Raw genomic sequence first — 23,593 nt, 5'->3', positions numbered from 1 at the left:
CCAACTGAACCCCTAATGCACTAACGCACACGCCCGGGTGCCGGCGTCCCGCTTCTTCCAGCTGAAGTTCAAATTTAAACTCCACCGGAGAGGATATTTGTTCCTCAAAGTTACATTTTAGATTTTAGCTTCTTGGTTCTTACCACAGTTAAGAGAAATATTTTTTTTTACAATGTAAATAAAACACCAACTTGACAAGTGCCACTGAAGAAAACTTCTTCTGCCGTTGGGCTGAATGTTGAAGCTTCACGCATCAGAAAACTGAACATATTTGTGTTTCAGTGTTCAGATGAGAACATTTCCTATTGACGACTTTCAAAAACACAAAACAAGTAGTTGTAGTTCATAGAGAGCAGAGCGGTCAGTCTGTGTGTTTAGCTTTCATTTTTTTTTAATTATTTGTGTGTCCGTGATTGGCTGTTTGTCGTGGTGTAGATGAGTCGATGTTCAGAAACCTGCCGTGTTGGAGGTGATAACGGATTGCTCCTGCAGGGGGCGCCGTCGGGGTCCAAGCTGAAGCGACCGCCGTTCCACTCGAGCCGAGGCTCACTGACGGGAGAGAACGGAGGAACGTCACACACCAGCAAACCGTCACGAACCGGTGAGACGCCTTTTTTTATTATAAAAATAAATTATATATTTTTTATTCTACAAAAACACAACAAAACGTGTCACAGCCGCATTTCCCAAGAGTCAAACTTCCTCCTTCCTCCTTCCCGTCAGATCCAAAGCGAGGGGCGTCCACAGCCAGCGGGCCGACCAGCCGGGCCGGCAGCCGCGCCGGCAGCAGAGCGAGCAGCCGCCGCGGCAGCGACGCCTCGGATGCGTCGGAGCTCCAGGACGCCCGCTCCGTCTGCTCCGACACCTCAGACACCCCGAGGCGGCCGGGGGGCGGAGCCAAGCCCTCCAAGATCCCCACCATCTCCAAGAAGGCACCCAGCCCAAAGACCACCGGCTCCGCAAAGAAATAACTTTGGAACGACGGCGATCGGACCGCCCCGGCGACGGGGGGGCGGGGGAGAGGGGGGGGATCTCCAGCCGAAGTGGGGGCACCAGCAAACGGACCATCCATCCATAGGGCTTGACTAGAATTTGTGCACTATGACTAATGTTGAGGGGGAGAGGAGGAGGAGCGACTCCTCTTCACTTCCCCCCCCCCCCCCGTCTGTTAGAGCGACTGCACAAGAGGAGATCTGAAATGGGGGGTGGGGGGGTTCCACACCGTCTTCACCGACCCCCCCCCCCCCTCCTCCTCGTTTGCCTTCCAGCCTCCTGCTCCTTCTCCCCGTCAGCCAGGAACAGACATTGATCTGACATGATGCTGCCTTACTTTGTGTTACACACCCGTCACTGCTTCACACCACAGAAATACACTTTAACAGAGGCGGGGTCACGCCGCCGCCGCCGCCGCCATGGCGACCAAGACAACAACAATACAGGCTTAGACATTCAGGAAAAAGAAAAAGAAAAGAATTGTGGGTAAATATTTTGGCTCGTGGGTCAGATGCCTATTATGAGTTCACAGAATAAATATGCAACGACTGCCATGTCGCCTCCCGGGGCTGGGGAGCAGAAAGGCTCGTCTCAGCAGAAACACACAGGACAGACACACACGTCCAACCTCAGACTCGGGGTGGGGGGGGGGTGGGGGGGGGACAGCACACTGAAACACCGCGATGCAGACTCCCGGCCACAGGAACGCCAGCGCAGCTCCGGGCGCTGCGGTTTCCTCGCACAGACATCACAAACTAGGAAGGGACTATTTTTACTGCGACGCGCTGCAGCGAGCGGCACATTTACTGAGACACGTGTAACCTGAGCCCCGTTCATGTTCAGTCCTACAACCAGCATGCACTAACGTCTCCTCCTCTGCTGTCCCACCTGAAGACGTCTCCACGGTGTTGCCTTCAGCAGCACACACACACACACACACACACACACACACACACACACACACACACACTGGTGTGTATCATGTGTCTTTGTTACAGGAATATTAAAGGTCATTGACTTGAGTCGCTGCAAAACGTTTAATTTGCGAATGTCATTTTTGTTTTTTTTCTGGTTAATTTATAATCCAGTTGTACTTTTGTTATCTAGCTTGAGAGAAAGATCTATTTATTTTTCCGTTTCATGTCATATCTCCATTCGCAGAGTGATCTAGTATTATGGGTAAAGGATTTTCTTGTTGTTTTTTTTTTTTTGTACCACTCCACTCTCATGACATGGTTTGTGTGTAAAGTGTGCTTCGACTTCATTGTGTCATGACATCACTCACTAGGTCTCTGATTCTAGTGGCAGCCTTGTTTGTTTAACGTTTCTTTATTGCTAATGACGACGATTTCCTGATTTCCTGATTTCCTGACCACGACCAAAGGGGTTTTGCCCTTCATGTGTAGAAACGACTACAGTCATGAATGACGGGAGACCCGGGCAGAACGGACCAATGAGGGTGGGTTCTTCCACCCTCGCGGCCCCTCCCCCCCCCCCTCGCGTCTCTTCTTCTAGGCTTTTTTTTCTTTCCCCCCCCAATTGTCCCGTTGTCAGCGGGGTCAAGTTGTCTCTGTGTGTAATCTCGGTGGGAGAGATGAAGTCTATGGAAACTAATGAAAACAAGACATCTTAAGGTGATTTTTATTTATTTATTGTCTCTCTGAGTGGCGGCGGGATTGGAGGCGCAGGACACAGTCCAACACCTTTTGATGCTGTGTGACTCTGTGTGACGACGACATGGGGGGGGGGGGGAGGGGGGGTACAGGGAGTCAATTGTGTAAAAGTAAAAAAAACTAAAATTATCAACAATTTTTTTGTTCTGTTTTTGTATTAAAAAAATATGCTTGCAGTAAAAAAAAAAAAAAAACACTGTCTCGGTTATTTGTATGTGTGGGAACGCTCAAAAACAGGACATGATGCACATTTCAAGAAAGAAAAGATGCTCCGCCCCCATCGCCGCTCCCGGCCAATCACAGGCCGACTCGCTCAAGAGAACAGAAGAAACAGGAACTACCAAATATAATCAATAAAGCTCGTCATTGCAACAAGAACACAACTGCAGAGATGTTGCACTATTTTAGTGATTTTCCTGAGAACCTTGAGGAATCAATCAATCAATGAGGCAATTAGATGGTAGCATAGAGCAGGATAAATGAATAAAATAAATAATACATCACGAGGTAAATATATGCTAGTAATAGTAAAAATCTGATAACACAGTGATATAAATGAAGGTCAAAAGTTAAAATATATATAAACATGGAGCAGGAGGCAGTGATGAGCAGTTTTTTCATTTTCATGTTGAGATGATTGGAGGGGGGGTGCTGAAAGGCAATATAACTTAGTTACTTTCAAAAACAAGTAATCGGTAAAGTAAGTTACTTTTTAAAGGGGTAACTCATAATCATATATATTTGATTCTGCACATCTGTGGGAAGTTCCAGCCTCCAGTTCTAAAGAAACTGTCATCTCTCGATATTTTGTGTTTTGTAAGTTTTTTTTAATGAAACCTTGTTACTTTGTTTGATTCACTTTAGTTTCCATTAATTATCATAATTAGTCAGATCATTGAGCTGTTTGAAGACATTTGCAACATTTTCTTTCCTCAGATTCAAATTCCCCTTTTTTTCCTCCACATGCTCTTAATCACTTCACGATCCAAGATGAAAAATAATGTTATTGTAACATTAGAACTAGTTTTTAATTGATCTTTTTTTTGTGTGAGTGTGAGTGTGAGTGTGAGCAAGCCTCGGCTCCTCAGCAGACCACAGAGTGGGAGGCAGGAACCGGACGTTTCTCGGTAATTATCCTGTTTGAGATAAGGCCACACCCGACTGGCTCTTCCTTTCTGTGCAGAGGAAGTGAAGGAGGAGGAGGGGGGGGGGGTGAGAGGGGTGTGTGTGCTGAAGCGTTTGTCACTCGTCTGCTGATGACCGCTCCGGTTCCTGCCGTGTGAGGCGACGACGGGGGTTTGAAAACAACTGGGTTGTGTTTATTCGGCGGTTTCGCCGGAGATGATGCGGTCTGAGTCCAGCCGGCGCAGCTGTGTGTACACTAACACCCGCTCCGCGCTTTTTCTGTCCACTCTCCATCATCTCCGCCCGTCCTGCCGGGAGTCCATCCATCATCCCCCGACGTCTCCCTGCTGACAGTCTGCGCTCTGTTCCACCACTCCCGACTCTCAGGAATGTCTCTCTCTCTTTTTTTTTTTTTTTAGGTTTGCGTTGGTTTCGTATGGTTCCACGGGCACGCGCCCCTTCATTCACCTCTTCGCGTCTTTTCCCACTCCTCTCTCCTTTATCTCCCCAGATGAAAGCTCACGTTGCAGATGTGCAGAGCGAAGAAAAAAAAAAAAAAACAACCCCAAAATGAGCGGATTGTTAATTCCTGGCATTTGGGACTCGCCCTTTCGGCCAGGACAGAATGAACCGCGGTCACTCTGGTTTGGTCAGTGTTATTCATGCCTTTCAAAGTGACCACGAGTACCAGGCCGCTTTGAAGGGGAGAGTACACAAACACGAGCTGGCACACAGGCGCGGGCCTCAGGACTCTATTTGAGTCATTTCTTCCCTCCGAGTGCCGCCGGTGTCGCCGAGCTGCTGCTCAGGAAGCTTCCAGCGCCGCGCAAACTGCAGCTGCACGGCACAAATGTTTACAGATGTGTGAAAGCGTCACGGTCGCGGTTTTAATTCTTGTTTGCCGGAAAATCTGGCAAAGGAAGAAAGAAGAAGAAGAAAGAAAAAAAAACTCCCCCCGTGCACCTTTAAAGTGACAAAAAGTCATCGGGGTTCAAACGGATTCAGCCTCGGGTGAGGTTGGTGGTTTGAGTCCCCGCCTCGACCATGTCGGTGAAGGTTCTGCCGGCCCTGAACCACGACGGGCCCCAAAGAACTCTGAGCAAACGTTCTGGTCGTCGTTTCGCTTGAAGACGAGTCCGATCATGTGATCTGAGCACTGGAGGGTGAAGATAGCGGGTCACAGAGGGACGGGGGGGACGGGGGTGGGGGGGGTCTGCCTGTTCTGTCTGCGCCTGAGAGGCTTTGGTCTGACTGGAGAATAAACCAGTCGTACAACGTCTCACCTGAAGCGACACTAAAACCGTGGCGTCGTGCTGAGTCGGCAGGAAGCTGCTCACACTCTATTTAGTGGAACAAGCTGAGGAAAAGACATTCAGGAACCTAAAACAATGTTAGTCTTTATTATGTGTTAATGTTTCAGGTTTCTAACAGCTCACTGGTTATTCTATACATCCTCTTTAAGTGGGGTTTTTTCTGTGATGTGATTTTACTGGTTTGTGAGTTTGGAGGAGTTTTAGCTCCCTGAGCCGCCGGAGCTCCAAGCTGAGCAGCGATGAAAGGAAGCAGTCATGAGAGGATGAAAAGATAGAAGGGTGGAGGGAGAGAGGGATGAGGTCTCCCCGGAGCGACCACTGGGAGGGGTGGAGGAGGCGGAGGCATGGAGGGGAACTCCCTCCTGGTGGAGGCTTCATCCACACACTGGCAGCGCGGCTCACAGTGAGCGGAGGACGGCAGGGGAACCTCTCGCCTCTCCACACCGGTCACCGTCGGAGGGAGGGGGGGAGAAACAATTTCCTCTTTTAGAAATTGGATTAAGACTCGAGGAGCCCCGGAGACGTGTGGGTGGGGAGCGGACGGATGACGGCTGAAAGATGAGCGGAGGAAGGATTCCTCTTCACTGTGAGGAACTTGGGTGACTGGCTGCAGGTGTGAACTCCTCCACTGCCTCACGCCGCCGCAGGGAAACCCGACGCTCGCCTCTCGGGTTTCACTCCACCTGCTCATCACCGAAATCGCTTTTCCATCCTGCGAGTTTACGGCTTCAAAAGCTCGGCGTAATCTTCCGCGGGGTTATTGTTTGTCTATATTCAAAACACAGAGGGAGAGCTTGTAATTATGCTGTCACTCTCATTATCTCTGTTTCTTCTGCTGCACCACTGAGGGTTTTTTTTCTCTCCTTCCCCTTTGGAGATTACAGAAGGTAGACGAGGGGGAGAGGAAGGCCAGCAGGGAGGGAGAGATAAACAGAGGCAGTTTAAGGCCGTAAACACGTCCAGTCCAGAGGCAGCCTTCCTCTAAACACGCCGGGCAGAAAGCAGCACTGTAATTGTCTGCGGGGGACAAACTGGAGCGAGCACAAGCGCCGCCGCCGGTCAGAGTCGGTGAGCGATCAGCCGAGGAGTCGGGAAAACCTGCCGCGTCGTAATTAATGAGGGAAGACTTTGACTTGGAGAGCAAGCCGAGGCAGGCGGCCGCCATGGACCCGGAGGCCTCCGGCACGCCGTCCTGCCGGGGCCGGCAGCGCGGCGGCGGGCCGTCCTCCGTCCTCCACCGCCGCACGCTGCTCCTCCTGCCCCTGCTGCTCCTGCTCGCCCTGTCGCTGTGGAGCCACCAGGCCGAGGCCGTGGTCCACTCCAGCTTCCGCCGGCTCAGCGGGCGGGAGAAGAAGGAGATGCAGAAGGAGATCCTGTCCATCCTGGGTCTGCCGGGGCGGCCGCGCCCACACCCGCCGCTGCGGCCGCCCTCCTCCGCGCCGCTGTTCATGCTGGACCTTTACCACGCCATGGCGGTGGACGGCGAGGACGAAGGCAATGAGATTATCATAAACGGACCCGGCGTGGGCCGGTTAGGCGGGGCGACCCAGGTCAACCTGGCCGCCCTGCCGACTCTGAGCACGCACACGCCGCCGCTGGGGACGGTGGTCAGCGAGGCCGACACGGTGATGAGCTTCGTCAACCTGGGTGAGTCGCACGTCCGTGAAGCAAGTCACAAAACTGTCGACGATTATACGGAGAACTTTTATCCCAATTCAGGTGTGATGGACAGTCGACAAGCTGACATCAGCAGGTTTTTAACTCTCTTAGCGTGCTCATCAAAGTTCTCGTAAAATATGTTGAGAAGTAATCTTATGGCTCGATTTCTACAAAATAACAGTCAACACAATGTGATACAAACAAACCCAATTTATAACTTATATATTTAACTTCCATGTTCATCATGACTGTATAATCATGTATTATTTGATCAGCAACTTATAGACATAATTCTGAGAGGACTGGAGAAGTTAACAATTAAACCTGATCAAGTTTAGTTCAAAATACCTCGTTTTAGATCCTGAGACGTTTTCATATTTTTGTAAACTTTGTCTCCACTGGGCTGCACCAGTCTGAAGGTAATGACACCAGACACTCACTTCACCACGTGAGAGCAACTGCAAAGCACATTTTACCTTTAACTAAATTCAACCTGCATGCAGACCCCCCCCCCCCCCCCCATAGACAGTTGATCACTGTTCCAGCATGAAATCTTTCCTTAAAAAAACAATGGTTAAACACAATGTTTGTACAAACGGATCCCACAACTAATGACTGGACTCTGAAGTTATCTACCACCTAAAACCCTCCTGAAAAATCAGGATAAAGAAAAAAATCTTACTCTACAAAAGAAGTAATAGATTACAAGACTACTCACCAGTTGCCTGTCAGTCACTGTTGAAACGCCCATCTGGGATTAAATCTGTGAAAACGATGGAGGGCTTTAGCTATAAATAATTGAGTTAATAACAGTCAATCCCTTACAAATACGAACTCGAATTATGACTGTTATTTATATTATAGTAAAAACTCACATTGTGACTGTTAAAGGTAAACTCGTACATGTTAACCATGCTAACTAATTGTTAGCTTTCAGTTAGTTACGAACTAACTTTAGCGAGCTTTCGGTTGGACAAACTGTCACAATGCCGCTAGAAAGAACTCAATATTACCACGAAGAGACACCTTACCTCAATAATGCGCTATTTGGATAATAAAGTAAATGTTTTAATTTAAAAAAAAGGTACAGATTTAACACAGCTGTCGTCTAATGACATTCGCTAGAATAGAATAAACCACTTGATGGAGAGGGTGGGGACATTGATTTTTACGCGATTATTTCTGGTATATAAATATAAATCTAATAAAAAAAAAATACTGTAGAAGAAAATATGTACATAAAATGTTTTTCTATCTCCATAGATTCTCTGTTAAGTCTTTTGCAAGTGTCACTGCTCAATTGGTGCAATTGGTACCCCCCCCCAAATTAAAACATGGTACAGCCCAAATAACCGCGAAAACAATGTTAAATTACTTTAGTATTTCTGAGGAGTTTTTTACAGTCATAGAATTTTACTCGTCGCATTAAAACACACAAATTACAGTGGAACAGTCTCGTTTACGCCCCACTTCCCACAGAACAAATGAATAAATGTGGAAAAGTAAGGCCGGTACAGGTTGGGCGGCCTAAAGTGTCCGTGGGGAACATGGACCCCCCCAAGAGAAGGTTCCACACAGTAACTGAGAGAGCGAGATAAATTGTGTGTGATTATAACAATCAAAATATTCATGGTGCATTATGTATTACTGATAACGTAGTGCATGTAGAATAACCACTGCTGCACCACCTTGTGATCAACATTTATGTTATCTGTACATTTAAACATTCAACTGAGAAAATCTCAATAATTAATGAAGAATATCAACTAATTACAACTAGTTTGTAAATCATGGTGTAATTTCTATTTACTTTGAATGAGAAATGTGCTTTAAACAGATATTTATATACACTGAATTGTCTGCGACTGGAAATATGAAATAACATCCAACTGTCAAAACGTAAGCAACACTCAAATTCACAACTTAGAGACTTCAAACACGTACAAACTCCACATGGAAAGCCTCCACTACACCACTGTACCACACTGTGTTCCTGAGGCTTAAATCTTCTGTGATTCTTTCTCACATTTCTTGATTTGTGAAAATTCTGTTCAAAGTGGCAGAATAACATCATGTTGTAAAAGAGGTTGTCAGGTTGCTGTTTGACAAACATAAAATGCTGTTGTTTGAGTGCAGCTCTATAAGTTTTCCATTGTTTTTTCATACCTAATCCTCGTTTATTTTATGTTTATTATATAATTTCTGGCCCGCTGATATGTTGAAGTACGTTTTGATGGTGTGAAGGCTTGAATTTCTTCAAACACCACAAATGTATGTTTTAACACATCAGTTTGACCACTAATGAAACATTTACCAGTATGATTAAACATTTAGCCGATCATTAATAATGATCAGATTGAAGTGGATCAGCCGCTTCTTCCTCTTTCTGTGAGTTTCTCTCTGCTCTGCACAGCTGTGAAAGCTGAAAATGAAAAATTTTGCACAGAAAGAAAGAAATAAATCCTTCTCCTGTGACTCTGAGCATCTATCATCGGTTTTGAATGACTGAATTTTTGACTTTGCAGCTTGGCAGCAAATTGTGCGGGATTAAATTACACATGTGCGAACCTGATGACACTGACCGTGACAGGTCAGCGCAGCCAAGACTTTGACTTTGTTTCAGTCCTCTGCTGCGCAAATGTTTATTCTTGCTGTCAGCATGATTCAAATATATCAGAAGGTTTTTATTTTGGCCCGGCTGATTGTCCAGCGCTGCTGCAGCCAGCGTGCGCCGAGCTAATAGAATGTTCTTTAGCACCAATACTTAAAGGACAAACGATTTTGTTTTCAAATAAGATGAGTTTAGTGAGTTAAACTACAATTGGTTTTTTTTCTGCCTGTTCAGAAAGAAACATCTACACAGGTAGAGAGTCTCATGAGAAGATGCTCTGCAGGTTTTCTAGATTTTTTAACTGATTAAAATCCTCAGCATCCATCTGGGAGTCAGATGTAACGAGTCCATTAAATCAGTGCAGGTTCTTTTCACTGGAAAATGTCCCACAGACATGTAATATCTCACTGACAGCCTGAGGTACAAACATGCAGACCAGCAACGCTGACAGAATGCAGATTACGTTACAAGTCAACGTAAACATGCGCCGCCACCCTCCCTCAGCGCTGTTTTGTTGTTTCTTATATGTGCTGGACTGCAGCTTGTGCCTCGCCGTGTGGAGTTTGCATGTTCTCTGTGTTTCTTCCCACAATTCCCCCTCAAAAAAGTGAAACCTTGAGACTAAATGGCGGCTCTAAATGTGAGCGTGAGTGACCCCACCTTCAGCTGGATGGAGGAGATGGAGGGATGAATCTTCTCAGGCGGAGGTTCTCGCTGTGTGTGTGAGGATGCACGTCTACTTGTTTGGTTCCGACTGGATTCTGGCTTTGCTCCAAAGCGGTTTCAGGTTTTTGGACGAGATCTGATTTGGTTTTGAGTCGTTCTTTAACTGGATGAAGAATCGTTTCTTACTTATTTTATCTTTAGGTTCTGATTTGTTTGTGGCCAGGGTGTGAAATGCTTTCCAACCGATTCTTCACTGGTTTTTTTTTGGGCCTGAGTTTCTGATATGTGACTTGTTTGAACTGGACCTTTTACAGCTCTAACCTGGTTTCTTACTTCTGATATGTTCAGCCTGTTTCTGTTGGTTCCCGTCAACATCTGTGCTTCAATCTCCAGCGCAGCCTGACTGATGCCTATCTCACAGTTACACATTATCTTCCTGATGGCTTCCTTCCTCCTGTGATTCTGCTCGCGGGAGGGGAAACGTCAAGCCCTCCTTTTCAGGTCGGACTCTTTAATAAACCTGCATCCAGTGTTAAATGAAGGGTTTCCCTCTGGACAGTTCTGCTCTGCTCTGAAATTTTTCAGTCAACACGTCAGAAACGCAGCGTCTCATCCTCCAAATCACGTAAACAAGGGTGACTCACGGCCTTTAACAGTGACCCAGAATGATCCTTTTATACGACCTCTAAGTCTCAACAGATCTACTGGAAAACACATCACATACATGCAAATAACAAAAAAAAGCAAGAAAAAGAAACTAAGTATTGCAATTTTTTGTGAACTTTAAAAGAAATGTGTGAATGCACATGATGGTTCCGCTGATCCTGTGCAGATGTACGACATTTAGTCCCTGTTTAAATAGTAAATCTAATCAGCGTGTGTCGTTCGTGTAAGTTGAATAGAAGAGGAGAGGGTGTGTGTTCCTATGTATATGTAATGGGGAAGACACAGCTGGTTAGAATTAAAGACTCCTCTGACACACCGAGGGAAAAAAAATGCACAAAAAAAAAGCAAACGGGACGAAGCGAGATGAAAATACTGCCGAGGAGGGAGCGACTCTAAAAATACCGGCAGGGCTGCAATTAGTGGTGTGTGTGCTGAGCAGCTGCCGTGGTTCAGGGCACTAAGTGTCTCTAATTACTGCACTGTGTGTGTGTGTGTGTGTGTGTGTGTGTGTGTGTGTGTGTGTGTGTGTGTGTGTGTGTGTGTGTGTGTGTGTGTGTGTGTGTGTGTGTCCATGGCACACACACAAACAAGCAAACACACACGTTTAACAATAAAAATATACAGTAAACTACAAAGTATGAATTATATAATGTTAATCTTTACTTAATAAGCAGGTTTTTTCTTGTTTTGGGTTTAATCTGGTTTCTGACTGACGTTCGTCTGTTTTAATTTCTTTTACGACTAAAGTTTGATCCTGGTTTTGAGCTACTTTCTGAATCTCTTTAAGCCGGACTCGTGCCTGTATGTTACCCGCTTCCTGTCCTCGGTTTAGTTGAGTTTCTGACTCGTCTTTATCCTGGTTTCAGCTCCGATTCTAACTGTCTCTTGGTCTGATCCTTCATGAGTTCCCTCCAGGTCTCAGCCTGGTTCCACTCCGGCTCCTCACTCAGAAAGGCTGATTAGCTGCTTCGTTCCAGTTGGATTTCTTGGTCTGGGATTGTGGTCGTTTCCAAGACTTTCTGAGCTCCAGTCTGGTTTTGGAACACATTCCCTCCCGGGTTAAGCCTGACTTTTGGTTTTGGACGCGGCGGCCGTGTCGTCAGACGCTAGTTTTCTGCTCTAACGGCCTCCGAGTGTGCTCGACTCTTCAAGCCAGAGAACCCAGCCTGTTGCTTTGACTCGACCCTTCTTCCGCCTCGCTTCTCTTCTCACTGACCCGTCTCCTCCCACACCTTCACACCGCTGCTCCTCTTCCTCACTCTCAATGCTTCACTATTCACACAGCGTGAGCACATTTTCTCCTCCGGCGTTTCCCCCTCGGAGCTCAGACGCTGTTGACTCTGTTACTCACTGGTTTCCTCCACGTGGTCGAAGCCGTCAAAGCAAAAAAAAAAAAAAAAAAAAAAAATCAAAGGCCACGAGTTGACTGCTTTTGTAATGAAGACACACACGCAAAGCAACAAAGGGCCGTTGTCAAAAAGTTGTGTTTTCAGTGTGTGTAGCTGTGTGATCTCAGTGTGTGTGTGTGTGTGTGTGTGTGTGTGTGTGTGTGTGTGTGTGTGTGTGTGTGTGTGTGTGTGTGTGTGTGTGTGTGTGTGTGTGTGTGTGTGTGTGTGTGTGTGTGTGTGTGTGTGCAGTGGAGCAGGAGCGTGACCTCCTGCAGCCCCGGCCCTACTGGAAGGAGTTCCGTTTCGACCTGACCCCGCTGCCCCAGGGCGAGACGGTGACGGCGGCCGAGTTTCGGATCTACAAGACGCTGACGATGGGCCAGAGGGCGAACCGGACGCTGCACATCTCCGTCTACGAGATCCAGAGGGACAACAGACACAGGTTCCCTTCACTCTCCTCCTCCTCCTCCTCCTCCTCCTCCTTCCTGTGGGTTCTTTTAACGGCCCGCTGGGTTTGCAGCTGTTCTCTGGTGGGCGACGTCCCAGTCACAGCTCCGTCGTGCGTCTCGTGAGGTTTGACGTCCCAGTGGCGTTTAAATCTGCTTTAACGGAGATTAACTGGGCGTTTTACAGGTTAATTGGCTTTAAATCTCATTTTGACTCTTTTCTGACTTATTTTACACTCGAGATTCGATGGGTTTTGGTTCAGTTGAGCACTTTTAGTGCCGTTGATTTGAGCCATTTTTTTTTTTTTTATTATCACTTACCTGAGCTGTTTTTCTTCCTGGGTTTGAATGACTTGAGTTGAGCCTGGTCTGTTGCCTCTTCTCAAGTGTTTTTCAGCCTGTTTTCTGATTATTTGCCTTTTTTCTCTGTGGTTTTCTGCTGGATTTCTTCTGCTTTGTTCCTCTACATGCTTTTACAAGTGATTTCTCTTGCCGGTCTGTTTTTTTTCACCTGTTTTTCTAGTTGCTTCTCACTTGTTTCTGACTGCTTTTTGGCCAATTGGTCAATTTAATAATTCTAATTCATTCTTGGACAGATTATTTGGCTGACTTTTTGCCTTAGTTCGACTTTTGACTGATTCCTCACTTGTTTTTTCACTTATTTGATTTATTCAGAAGAGGTTTCTGGGTTTCTAAATGATTTTCACGGATGTGTTTCTTCTAGTTTTTTGACGAAATTCCAAGTGATTCCTGATCCGTTTCCGGCCGGCCGGCACCTTGATTATAGCAGTAATGACTAAAGTCCTGTAAACATGTTTCATATTTGGTTGATTATAAGTACAGTGAAAGTTTCCAGGCTGTCAGAGGGACAGAAAAGTTCTTATAATGAAGAAACACAAGCAGAAGAACCTGTAACATTTTCCCTCCCGCTCGAAGAGGAAGCCTCGAGTCGTGGTTCACTTCTTGTGCCTTCATGATTTCAAACAAAGGTTTAATTTTCTGCATTTCTTTCCTTCGATTTAACTTCTTTCCACCGTCCCAGACACAAATCTTTCAACACGCTCTGGACGATGAGTCACATACGTTCGTCTCCCTCTAAACTTTTCCTCTGGTGCCACCAAGAGGGGAACGTTGTCCGTCCGAGTCCAAACTTTCAGGATTATTATTTGACTCTCCACACTGCTAACTTTTACAAGTTAGATGCATTTATTTTGTTGTTTTCTTTGTAGATAAAGTTTAACGCGGTTATTTGAAATGACTCGTAGCTGTTTGGGTGTCGTTTCCCCCTCAGAGAGCCGGAGCTGGTGCTGCTGGACATGCAGTCGGTCCCTGCAGGCCAGGAGGGCTGGCTGGCCTTCGACGTGACGTCGGCCTCCAACCACTGGCTGCTCCACCCGCGCAGCAACCTGGGGATACGTCTGTATGTGGAGACTGAAGAGGGTGAGCCGGCCAATCAGTCTTTATCCACAATGAAAGCGACTGATGGAAGAATCAAAAGAAACAAACACACAAAAAACACTTTACCTCTGCAGAACAACACCCGTTTTTTTTTTTTTCTTCACGTTGCCTCCCCTCCTCCTCCTCCTCCTCCAGACCGCTCCCTGTCTGCGGGCTGGATCGGCCTGGTGGGTCGCCGGGGCCCCCGCTCCAAGCAGCCCTTCATGGTGACCTTCTTCAGGGAGAACCAGATCCCGTGTCGGCCGCCGAGAGCCGTCAAGACGCACCCCCGCAGGAAGAAACCAAAATACGACCTGCCGGTTCCCAGCATCCACAGTAAGACGGCGGCGCCGCGGCGGTGGAACTCGTTCTGGTTCCAAAGGGCCTCGCACTTTAAACTTCTCATAAATTGACATTAACAGGCTCAATTTGGGTCCGTTTTACAGTTTCCCCATGAATACATGGTACAAATGTAAGATTGTATGTTTTAAAACTCTTAACCTTGAATGTCCAAAGTTTAAAATGTCCCACTTTCACGTTTTGTTCTTTAACTGAATGTGACGGGTTAAATGATCATGAGAAGCATCTGAAAGACTCCAGATAATAACCAGCAGGTCCATAGTAATAATTAATAAGATTAAAGATGAGTCAGTTTGAGTCACTTGACTTACTTTAACAAATGCTGTTAGATTCTCTCCTAAAAAGTTGTTCAAACCTTCTTCCTCTGCGTTCAGACCGCAGTCCCGTGAACAACGGAGGTCAGCCCTGTAAGAAACACGAGCTGTACGTCAGCTTCAGCGATCTGGGCTGGAAGGTCGGTTCTCCTTTGACTCTTATTGTCAAGACTGATACGATCCGACGTGTTTATGTTGATTAATGGCTTCCCTTCTTTCTGTCCAGGACTGGGTTTTGGCTCCCACTGGATATTCAGCGTACTACTGTGACGGAGAGTGTTTCTACCCTCTGGGCTCCTGCATGAACGCCACCAACCACGCCCTCATCCAGCAAGTGGTCAGATTTGTTTCTTTTTCTTTTTTTTGTAACCTGGGCTTGTTTAACCTGGTTTCTCACCTGTCTAATATTAAATTTAACACAGTTAATGCCTGATTTTAAAAGTTTCCTAACTGGATTCAACCTGCTTCCTCAGCAGTTTAGTCTGATTCGTAACATGTTTTTGATGAATTTTTATCATTTTTAACCTTATTTGTTAAAGATTTTTGATTTTTTTTAGCTAGTTAAGGAGGAAAATCTTTGGATCTGGCCTTGTCCTAGTTGTAGCCTGGTTTCTGGGTTCATCCTGCTCTTTATCTCGATGTTTGCTGAGGTTCAAAATGCTTTAGGACAAACGGTTGTTAGTTTCTTTTGTACCGACTATTTATCTGCCTTCTCATGTTTTAACTTGTTTCGTTTAAATTTGGTCCTGCTTTCACACAGGTGATGGATGATATTACTTGTACATGATTGTTCCATGTTGAACTTGGCTTTTGCGCCGGTCGAGCTGGATTGTGGTTGTCTGAGACGGTCTGAGGCCGACAGGCTTCAAGACGGGGCCCTAAACCTCCGACGACCAGACGATAATGACAATCTGCCATCTCTCCGCTCTGCCAGGTCCACCTCCTGAAGCCTGACGAGGTCCCGAAGGCGTGCTGCGCCCCCACCAAGCTCAGCCCCATCTCCGTCCTGTTCTACGACGACAACAACAACGTCATCCTCAAAAAGCATCGCAACATGGTGGTGAAGACCTGCGGCTGCCTATAAGAGGGGAGGAGTCCTTACACACGAGGGATTTCCAATTTTCTATTTTATTTTTTTATAAACACACAGGAACTCTGCAGAAACCTGATCCCAGATCAGATTATCAAGTTAAATCAGCACTTTAAAGGCATCTTATAATCAGATTTCTGCGTTGTCAATCATTTTCAATAATGGAAAATCAGTTTCTTTGATGAATGTCAACAGTTGTGTGGCGGGGGGGTATTTTCAGAGTACTTTAAAACTATTATACCCTGTCAAAATTCACCTTTTCACATGGAAATAAAAACATTTTAATGGACTTCAGTTAATTTATAAACTCTGTTTTGAAAGGCAAATGATCCTGGGTGGTGAAACAAACATTACTGATGCCTTTATTACCTGAGAGCTACATGAAGAATATCAAATTGCTTTTTATTCAATTTAAAGAACATGTTTACGATCATACCTTGAGACGGACTGTAAATGATGTGCTTTAATAAAATATTTCTCATTTTAACACATAATAAAAAGAAAAGACACCCTATCCACTCGTATATTCTCTTCCATTAAGAGCGGCGAGACATTTACCACAAAATCATCAGAAAAGACCAGTCACATTAAATACATGGTTCAATTTATTGAAAAGAGTAAACAAAAACACAGTGAAAGCAAATTGGTTAGATTTTCATCTGCTAGTGAACATAAAGAACCAAAAAGGAATGAATCATTTTGGCAGTAAATCAAATCAGAGCCTCCGACGTTTTCCACTGAAAGCATCACTGAGCACAGCGTGGCGCTGTTAAGAGTAGTGAGAATGGAAAACGGGGGTCTGCGTTACACATCTCTTCCTGGTTTAACTGAAGTGGGACAAACGTGGGTTTATTGCCGAGGTGATGGGAGTTTTGTTGTTTTTTTGTTTTAAACGCAACCAAGAGGGAGATGCTGTGTGGTCTAACGTGAGGTACTGTTGTTTCTGAGTGTGGAAACCTGCGGAGCAGCGGAGGAGGCGAAACGGAACTGATATACTTCAAAAATAAAATGGAATCACACGATGAGTTTTGGTCTTATATTTAACAGCCAATGGTCCTGCACCTTGGTTTTCTAAGAGGGCGTGAAAACATCGGCGTCCAGGGAGACGTGAACGCATCGTCTCCACCCGGAGACGCCGCCATTCGCGCCTTCCTTCAATTTCTCGCAAGCTTTTCAGAGACAAACCCTCCCCGTCGTTAGTCGCGAGATTAATTCAGCGCTAGCAATCCGCCGTGCCGTTTCAAAGCCAAGGTCGTTGTACACAATAAATATAAAAGCGGGCTGCTGGTGTACGTCTGCCCCGTCATTACTGTTTTCTCTTACGCACACACACACACACACACACACGCACGGCACATACACACCCCCGCCCCCCCCTCCCGCTGTCTGTGAATACCGACGGGTCCCAGTGTTCGTCGTCAACATCCTTCAGGCCGTGAGTCAACGTTTACTTCGTGGTCAATGTGGATCTGGAAACGACAGGTTCCATATTTGTTTTAGTTTTAGACGGCATCAAGCTTCAACAAGTCCGAAAAGCTTATAGAATCAACCTTTTTGTAACACCTGCTGCAGGCGGCTGAACACTTCATGTTTTCTGGCTGTTCAAAAAACACGTTATCTGGGGTTAGCGACTCTAAACTGCCGTGATAGGATTGTTTCTGCCTTCGGCCGCTCACCAGCGTAACCTGGGATCTTTTCCACAACTTTAAATAGAAGAATTGAGCTTTTTAAAAACCAGGCGACACTCGGGACGTATTTTATGAGGCTGGTTCAGTGGCACCAAACACTGACCTGAGAATAGTCTCACATTAAGCTTAAAAAAATGTGAATTTTTAATGTTTAAGGGGGGGAAACTAGTCAAAGAGTGACAGAAATAAGAGTGGAGGTTCCTCTTACCAGGATCAGGTCCAGGCTGCAGCGCTTCATGCCTGAACATCAGCCAGCTCGGGAGGCATCGGAGACTTAGGGTGTTTGCTCTCAAAGTGTTGCTTGAAGGTTTTGGGGTCGGGCATCTGTGTCTGGAAGAGAAAAGACAGCGAGCTTGTTATATTTTCTGTGAATACAACAGATTTTTATCTGACAGCATTGAGAAAATAAAATGCAGTAGAGATTTTAGCATGTGTATGAGTGTCTAAGGACTGTATTCAATACGATAAACACAAACCTGGAAAAAAACCCCAGTTGAAACAGGTCATAGTATCGTTTTCTTTATCAATAATCTGAGTAAATCATTGATCAATGGCAGCTACAAATAGAATATACATGTAAATAAATCAGTTGAATGTGGGCTGCTTTTCTCTTTCACTGCCGTCCTAAAACATCCAACAGTACCGTGTTTTGTGCAACTTGAAAGAAACCAGCTACCTTCGTCAAAGAAACAAAAGTCCTGCCTGTAGGTGGCAGTGTTGTCATCTGTCCTCAGCCACTTCTTCCAGAGAAGAAGCCAAATCAAGGCGAGCTCCCAGTTTTAGCTCCACCAGCGACTGCTGGCTGAATCCAGAAACATTCAACTATAAAGATATTTCCAACTTTCCATTGAAAATCCATTTGATGTTTTTTTGTTGTTGCAAATTGACAAACCGTCGTAACAATTAACCCTGGTTTCCTTGCAGCTGCCTCAGAATATACAGCGATCAGCCATAATATTATAACTACAGGCTTGAGGGACAGATCAGGCAGCAAGAGAACGTTTAACTTCTAACATGGATCTGTTAATCTGAAAATATGTGAAAAGTGAATAGATTTCAGCAAATTAGAGGACGACGGGGTCGAACTGGCTCTGGTGTGGAGTCTTCCTGGTCGGCAGTGGTCATCGCTCAAAAAATAGATGTCCCAGGAGACTAAGGTCACGTTTACATGACAACAGTTAAAAAAACTAACAAAAAAAACCCAACATATTTGTTTCAGAAAAGTTCCGTTTTGTAAATTATGTCTATTTACCTGGAAAAGGCGGAAACACTGAAAATAATGTAGTTAGAATGTGAGGCCACGAGTTGGGGGCTGTTGCTTGTATTTGTGATGAAACGACACACAGATGCGTGGTGGAAGTGGATTATTGTCACGGCGACTGTCAACTACAATCAAACTATCAAGTCCCAGGAGAATATGGACACTCTGAAGAACCGTTTACTCCAACGGTGGTGCGCATTGATAGTAGCAGCGTTTCAGAAAAGCCGAGCTTCCTCCCATTTCCATGGAGACGGAGCATTTCAAAAAGTTTTCCAGAAAATTCCAGTGTTTCCGAGCACCGTCGTCGTGGAAACGGACACAGAAAACGCAAGAAAAGTGTTTGGTTTTTACTTGAAAACAGGTCAACTGAAGACGACTTGTATTTTCAGCATTGACCCCGAAAACACTGAGGTTTGACGATCTTTTAAGTATTTACTGGCAATATCACTCAAGTAGCAGACATTTGTCTCTTTTGGGGAGAACTACAAAACATTGGTCATATTGTTATGGCTGATTGGTGTATGTTACGCAAGCTCAAATCTGATCACAGTGACACGACTCACACGGTCGACAGGTTTTGCTGGGTGTGACTGGGTGTTCAATACATTTGGCAAGCTTGTTAATTCTCTCCACTGTCTCGACACAAAGCCGACGTGTTGACGTCGACCACGAACCTCCCAGCAACAAAAGGACTGTGGGTCGCACTCACCCGGCACACAGGGCAGGTGTGGACCAGCGCGGCCTTCGCTGCGGTCTTCTGGTCGGCGCCCTGAGACTTCTTCTTCTCTGCTGCCTTCTTGGCGTTCTTCTGCTGGGATTGGATCTTCTGCTGCCCACGAGCCATGGCCCCCAGCTTCGACCTGCAGACAGAAAAACCATTATAATGTTGTTTGTTTAGTGGAACGACCAGCGTTTTCTGAAAGATCTTCAGGAAAAGTGAAGGAAGCATTAGCAAGTATGAGAAACTATCGGATGGTCATTTAAAAGTATCTAAAAATTCTGAATCAACACAATAAAATATCTAACTTAAAGGCAGATCTATGCAACTTTTATCCACATATCAAGAACAATTCATAACTTAAAACATTATTTAAGACCTTGAGATTTTACACTACGTAACAATAAATACACCCACTGACATATGAGCCTGTGCAGACTGACTGCAGAGTTCTGTTGTCATTTCTCTCTCCTCTCACTGTAATAAAGGGATTAAACCAAATGTTCTGTAAACACTCACAATATCCCGCCTGACATTTCTACAAGATAATTGCCCCGGGTAATAAAGTGTTGTTTAAGAACAAAATCCTGGTAATAAACCTGTGTTTATCATGTTTTAAAAATACTTGTCTGTACCAAAAACATTATTTAAACTTTGTGACAAGAAGCAATTCATTTTACTCTGTATCCTTATAAGTAGCTCTCAGACTGAACAGGATTTAATGAACTGTGTGATGACGAGGTTGTATAGTTGCTGAATGCTACAGAAATTACTAACTAACTCGTAATTAGTAACTACTAACCCTATACACGAAAACAAGACCATTACCACTCATTTACACAAATTTCCAACCCAGAGTTGACTAAATCTATCACACCAAAATTGATATGTTTACAAACAAACAGAATTTGCTGCCACCAAACTGTGTTTCGTTAACAGATGTCATCTTCAGAAACTTGTACACACGGGTTTCTGGGATATTAAAGATGGTGCTGCGGCAGCTCAGACGAAAATATCAACAACATTTGACCAATTCAGCCAGAAAGAGTATTCAGGCCATATAAATAGTCTTAAATGTTGTGAAACTGATCGTTAATCGTTTATCCAGTGCGAATTGAGCTCTCCCGAGATTGAGGGTACAAACGTGATCCTGTGTACACAATATTTCGGGAATTCTCGGGAGTTTCCAGGACCGTCAAGGTGTCAACAAACCAGGGTGTGTTCCGCAGAATTTCAATGCTGGAAATACATGTTTGTTTGTATGAGTGTAATGACGCATTTCCTTCAGAAAGGTCCTGACAGAGTATTAGAGACATATTAACAACTAAACAGGGTCCTACATTTTCCCCTGTGTGGATTCTGGTAGAGTAACTTATATATAAACACATAAGATAAAGGTAATAAAATGGAAAGCCTGAGCAAATAATAGTTTTAAGCCCTGATTTAAAACAAGCGAGTATTGCAAGCTCCTTTAGGTGTTCCGGAAGTTTGTTGTACAAGTGAGGAACTAATACCTGCTACTAGGCTGAAAGTGTGTGACAATCCCAGTTTATAGGAAACTGTGACTGTATTTGTGGCAAACAAATCGAAGTAAACATATCGACGACATATTCCTCTTTCACGGACTGACACCCAGACTTACAATAACTCCACCACGTCTTACCGAAGCTTTAAGGGAAAACAAGGGGAATAACATCTTTGGAAAAACACTGAATCATGAATAATAGACACTATTGGGCCAAGCTGAACCACACGACTCTGTCATAGTCTACACCTCCCTTTACACATAAACTATTTAACACTCAATAACTATCCAGTTGCAGTCTTTCACATTTGACCCACTGTCCTTATCATGGGAAGGCCTTGAGTGTTACAGTTATCATAAACAACAACGATAAACTGACTGTTGACTTAGCTTTTATAGCTTCAAGGCTGTACACGGCTAGCCACACACAACAGCTGGAATGGACGTTAACAGGATATTGGGAGTATCTCTTTGGGTCCACAGCCATCAATACGGTTGAAAGTGTTCGATAAACGTGGTGAGAACCATCAGTTTAGTGGATCTGATCCTCCTCGTCCTCTCAGGCCTTCTCTCAGCCGGCGCCGCCTTGCTAACACCGTTAGCTAATGCTACATTAAACACTCACGTTATCTATGACAACAGCGGCGTTGCGGTGAAAAGAGAAGATATTTGATTAGCGATATACGTTAGAAAACACCCGGGTGCGTTAGAACTGTTTACTTAAAGTAAATATGTCGTTTATCGGACGGTTTCTTACCTTCGAGTTCGGACTCCGCCTGCACTCCTTTTGTCGTTTTGTTTTTTTTAATAACCGGAAGCTCCGGGGTCGGCTTGAACGACCAGAAGCAAAATGGAGCGCAGCGCCCCCGGTGGCCCGGAGCGGAACTGCAGACAAAACCTTGTCGTAGGTCCGAGTCCGGACCACGTTTCTTTCGGTGTGTAGTTTGCGTGTTCTTCCTGAGCACATGTCGGTTTATTCCCACTGTTCAAAATAGTGTATTTGAGCCCAATCGGCGGCTCTAAATTATTTATAGGTGTTAATATGGTGCTTCTCTGTCTGGATTTGCCCTTTGACGTACTGATGAAGGCCACACAGTGGTTAGCGCTCTCGCCTCACAGCAAGGTCATAGGTTTCAAATACTAGTCTTTATCTTTCTCCCTATGTGTGTGCGTGCTCCAGTTTCCACCCGCAGTTGGAAAAACATGCATTTGAGGCTACTTGATAATCCTGAATTGTCTGTAAGCATGAAAGTCTCTGTGTTTGCCTTGCGGTAGATATTCCCCAAAGTCAGCTGGCATCTCAACTCTGGATTGGATCGACAAGCAACCAATATACAGCCCAGATTGTAGAAAAGTTAGTACATTGCACAAACATCAGTGTGTAAAAGATCACAAGTCGCCTGAAGCTTTGTATGCTCTGAGGTTAGCATTTTATTGTACATATCAAATAAAATCATATTGCACTTTTTAGGCTCTCCAACACGGCCTAGTGTTTGTTAGTTTTTTTTCAATATTTGCAAATCAGAAACTAAATTGGACATTTTATGAACTCATAGAAGACGACCTTCATTCGTAGTTGGAGTCACATGCAGTTCAAAGAAGTAACTGACTACAATCTATTTAAGCGGATGCTGGCAGGACGAGGGTGACGACAGGATTCAAGGGAGGAGAAACGACTCGTGACTCTCCTGAGCACAGTTTCATCACTTTATTACAGTAAATGAGGCCATATCGTACACACACAGAACAGAGACGGACAGGTTTGTTTCTTTCTCTCTCCTCCTCCCCCCCTCCCTCCTCTCTCCTCCCCCACCAGAGGTCAGAATGAACCACAACAAATACAATGACGTCAACAACAAAAAAAGCTGACATCTTGTTTAAATAAAAGAGGTACGGTCATCACACAGCCGAGTGTTCAGACGATGGACGAGCACGAAGTCCCAGTTTCTGCGATACAGACGGAAACTGGTTGATCTTTTACCGGACAAACTACATGCATCGTGTATTATTCTGTGAATCATTGTACGAGCAGGTCGGAGGCAGTGCCGAGTGCAGACGAGGCCAGATTTAAACTCAACGTTTGTTTGATGAATGTAACGTGTGTGTGTGTGTGCGTGTGGGGGGGGGGGGGGGGGGGGGTATAAAGAGAAGCTTTTAAAATATTCAACACTGATGGTTTCAGGACTGAACAAAGGAGGGAGCAAACATAAAAGCTGCTTTACAGTTTGTGTAGGACAGAGAGAGGAAGAGAGAGAAAGATCATCAACAAACATGAGGAGTAGGCTTTTTTTTTTTCTTTCTTTTTGTTTGTTTTTTTTCCTTTTCTCTTTTGCAGTATTTACATTTTGGGTCGTGAAAAAAAGAAACCTATTTACAAGAATGCACAAACTAAGACGGCTCCGTCGACAGGATGAGGGGAAATCAGATATAAACAACTCTGTAATAAAAAGTAAAAAGAGGAAAAATAAAAATCAGTGATATTTACACGTGCGATCAGAGAAAAGGGAGGGGAAATACAATGGCTTCATCTCAAACTTCCAAGGGGGGGGGTCCGGTCAGTCTTGTTGGAGGCTTCCCCCGGTCAGGCAGGGTTCACACTGTTTCATGGCCACAGACGGGCTGACGGCTCTGAGTGTGAACGGCGCCGACGCCACGCCGCC

The 23,593-nt window shown here is 45.1% G+C and overlaps 3 protein-coding genes across 14 annotated transcripts in view; 2 read left to right on the top strand and 1 right to left on the bottom strand.

Moving 5' to 3' along the window:
• Positions 1-2,266, top strand: part of macf1a (microtubule actin crosslinking factor 1a) — a 188,620-nt gene extending 186,354 nt beyond the window's left edge. For all 12 annotated transcript variants that reach the window (XM_080515943.1, XM_080515949.1, XM_080515944.1 and 9 more), the window contains 2 exons: positions 493-601; positions 724-2,266. In XM_080515943.1, the coding sequence (XP_080372069.1) occupies positions 493-601; positions 724-971 (357 nt within the window). In that variant the 3' untranslated portion in view covers positions 972-2,266. The remainder of the gene's footprint in view (positions 1-492; positions 602-723) is intronic.
• Positions 2,267-5,526: 3,260 nt separating this feature from the next.
• bmp8a (bone morphogenetic protein 8a) lies at positions 5,527-15,875 on the top strand. The gene is made up of 7 exons (XM_080515953.1): positions 5,527-6,751; positions 12,344-12,536; positions 13,832-13,980; positions 14,134-14,313; positions 14,712-14,791; positions 14,878-14,988; positions 15,586-15,875. Exons 1-7 carry the CDS (start codon positions 6,220-6,222, stop codon positions 15,733-15,735), a joined length of 1,395 nt encoding a protein of 464 aa, XP_080372079.1. The 5' UTR covers positions 5,527-6,219; the 3' UTR covers positions 15,736-15,875.
• A 562-nt stretch (positions 15,876-16,437) lies between these two features.
• Positions 16,438-21,732, bottom strand: LOC308144751 (zinc finger protein 706). The gene is made up of 4 exons (XM_080515954.1): positions 21,691-21,732; positions 19,400-19,550; positions 17,638-17,759; positions 16,438-17,210 (listed from the first exon to the last, which is right to left on the bottom strand). Exons 2-3 carry the CDS (start codon positions 19,532-19,534, stop codon positions 17,664-17,666), a joined length of 231 nt encoding a protein of 76 aa, XP_080372080.1. The 5' UTR covers positions 19,535-19,550; positions 21,691-21,732; the 3' UTR covers positions 16,438-17,210; positions 17,638-17,663.
• Between the last annotated feature and the right edge of the window lie 1,861 nt (positions 21,733-23,593).

This window comes from Blennius ocellaris (genome assembly GCF_963422515.1).
Source record: "Blennius ocellaris genome assembly, chromosome: 20".
Taxonomy (NCBI): domain Eukaryota; kingdom Metazoa; phylum Chordata; class Actinopteri; order Blenniiformes; family Blenniidae; genus Blennius; species Blennius ocellaris.
This window is presented reverse-complemented; position numbering and strand designations above follow the sequence as displayed.

What these genes read in the sequence shown, in the direction of transcription:
- bmp8a (XM_080515953.1), top strand. Translation starts at nt 6,220, where the DNA reads ATGAGGGAAGACTTTGACTTGGAGAGCAAGCCGAGGCAGGCGGCCGCC. An exon ending in TCAGCGATCTGGGCTGGAAG is followed by an intron (nt 14,792 to 14,877) that starts GTCGGTTCTCCT and finishes CTTTCTGTCCAG; the next exon opens with GACTGGGTTTTGGCTCCCAC. An exon ending in ACGCCCTCATCCAGCAAGTG is followed by an intron (nt 14,989 to 15,585) that starts GTCAGATTTGTT and finishes CCGCTCTGCCAG; the next exon opens with GTCCACCTCCTGAAGCCTGA.
- LOC308144751 (XM_080515954.1), bottom strand. Translation starts at nt 19,534, where the DNA reads ATGGCTCGTGGGCAGCAGAAGATCCAATCCCAGCAGAAGAACGCCAAG. An exon ending in ACACCTGCCCTGTGTGCCGG is followed by an intron (nt 17,760 to 19,399) that starts GTGAGTGCGACC and finishes TTTCTCTTCCAG; the next exon opens with ACACAGATGCCCGACCCCAA.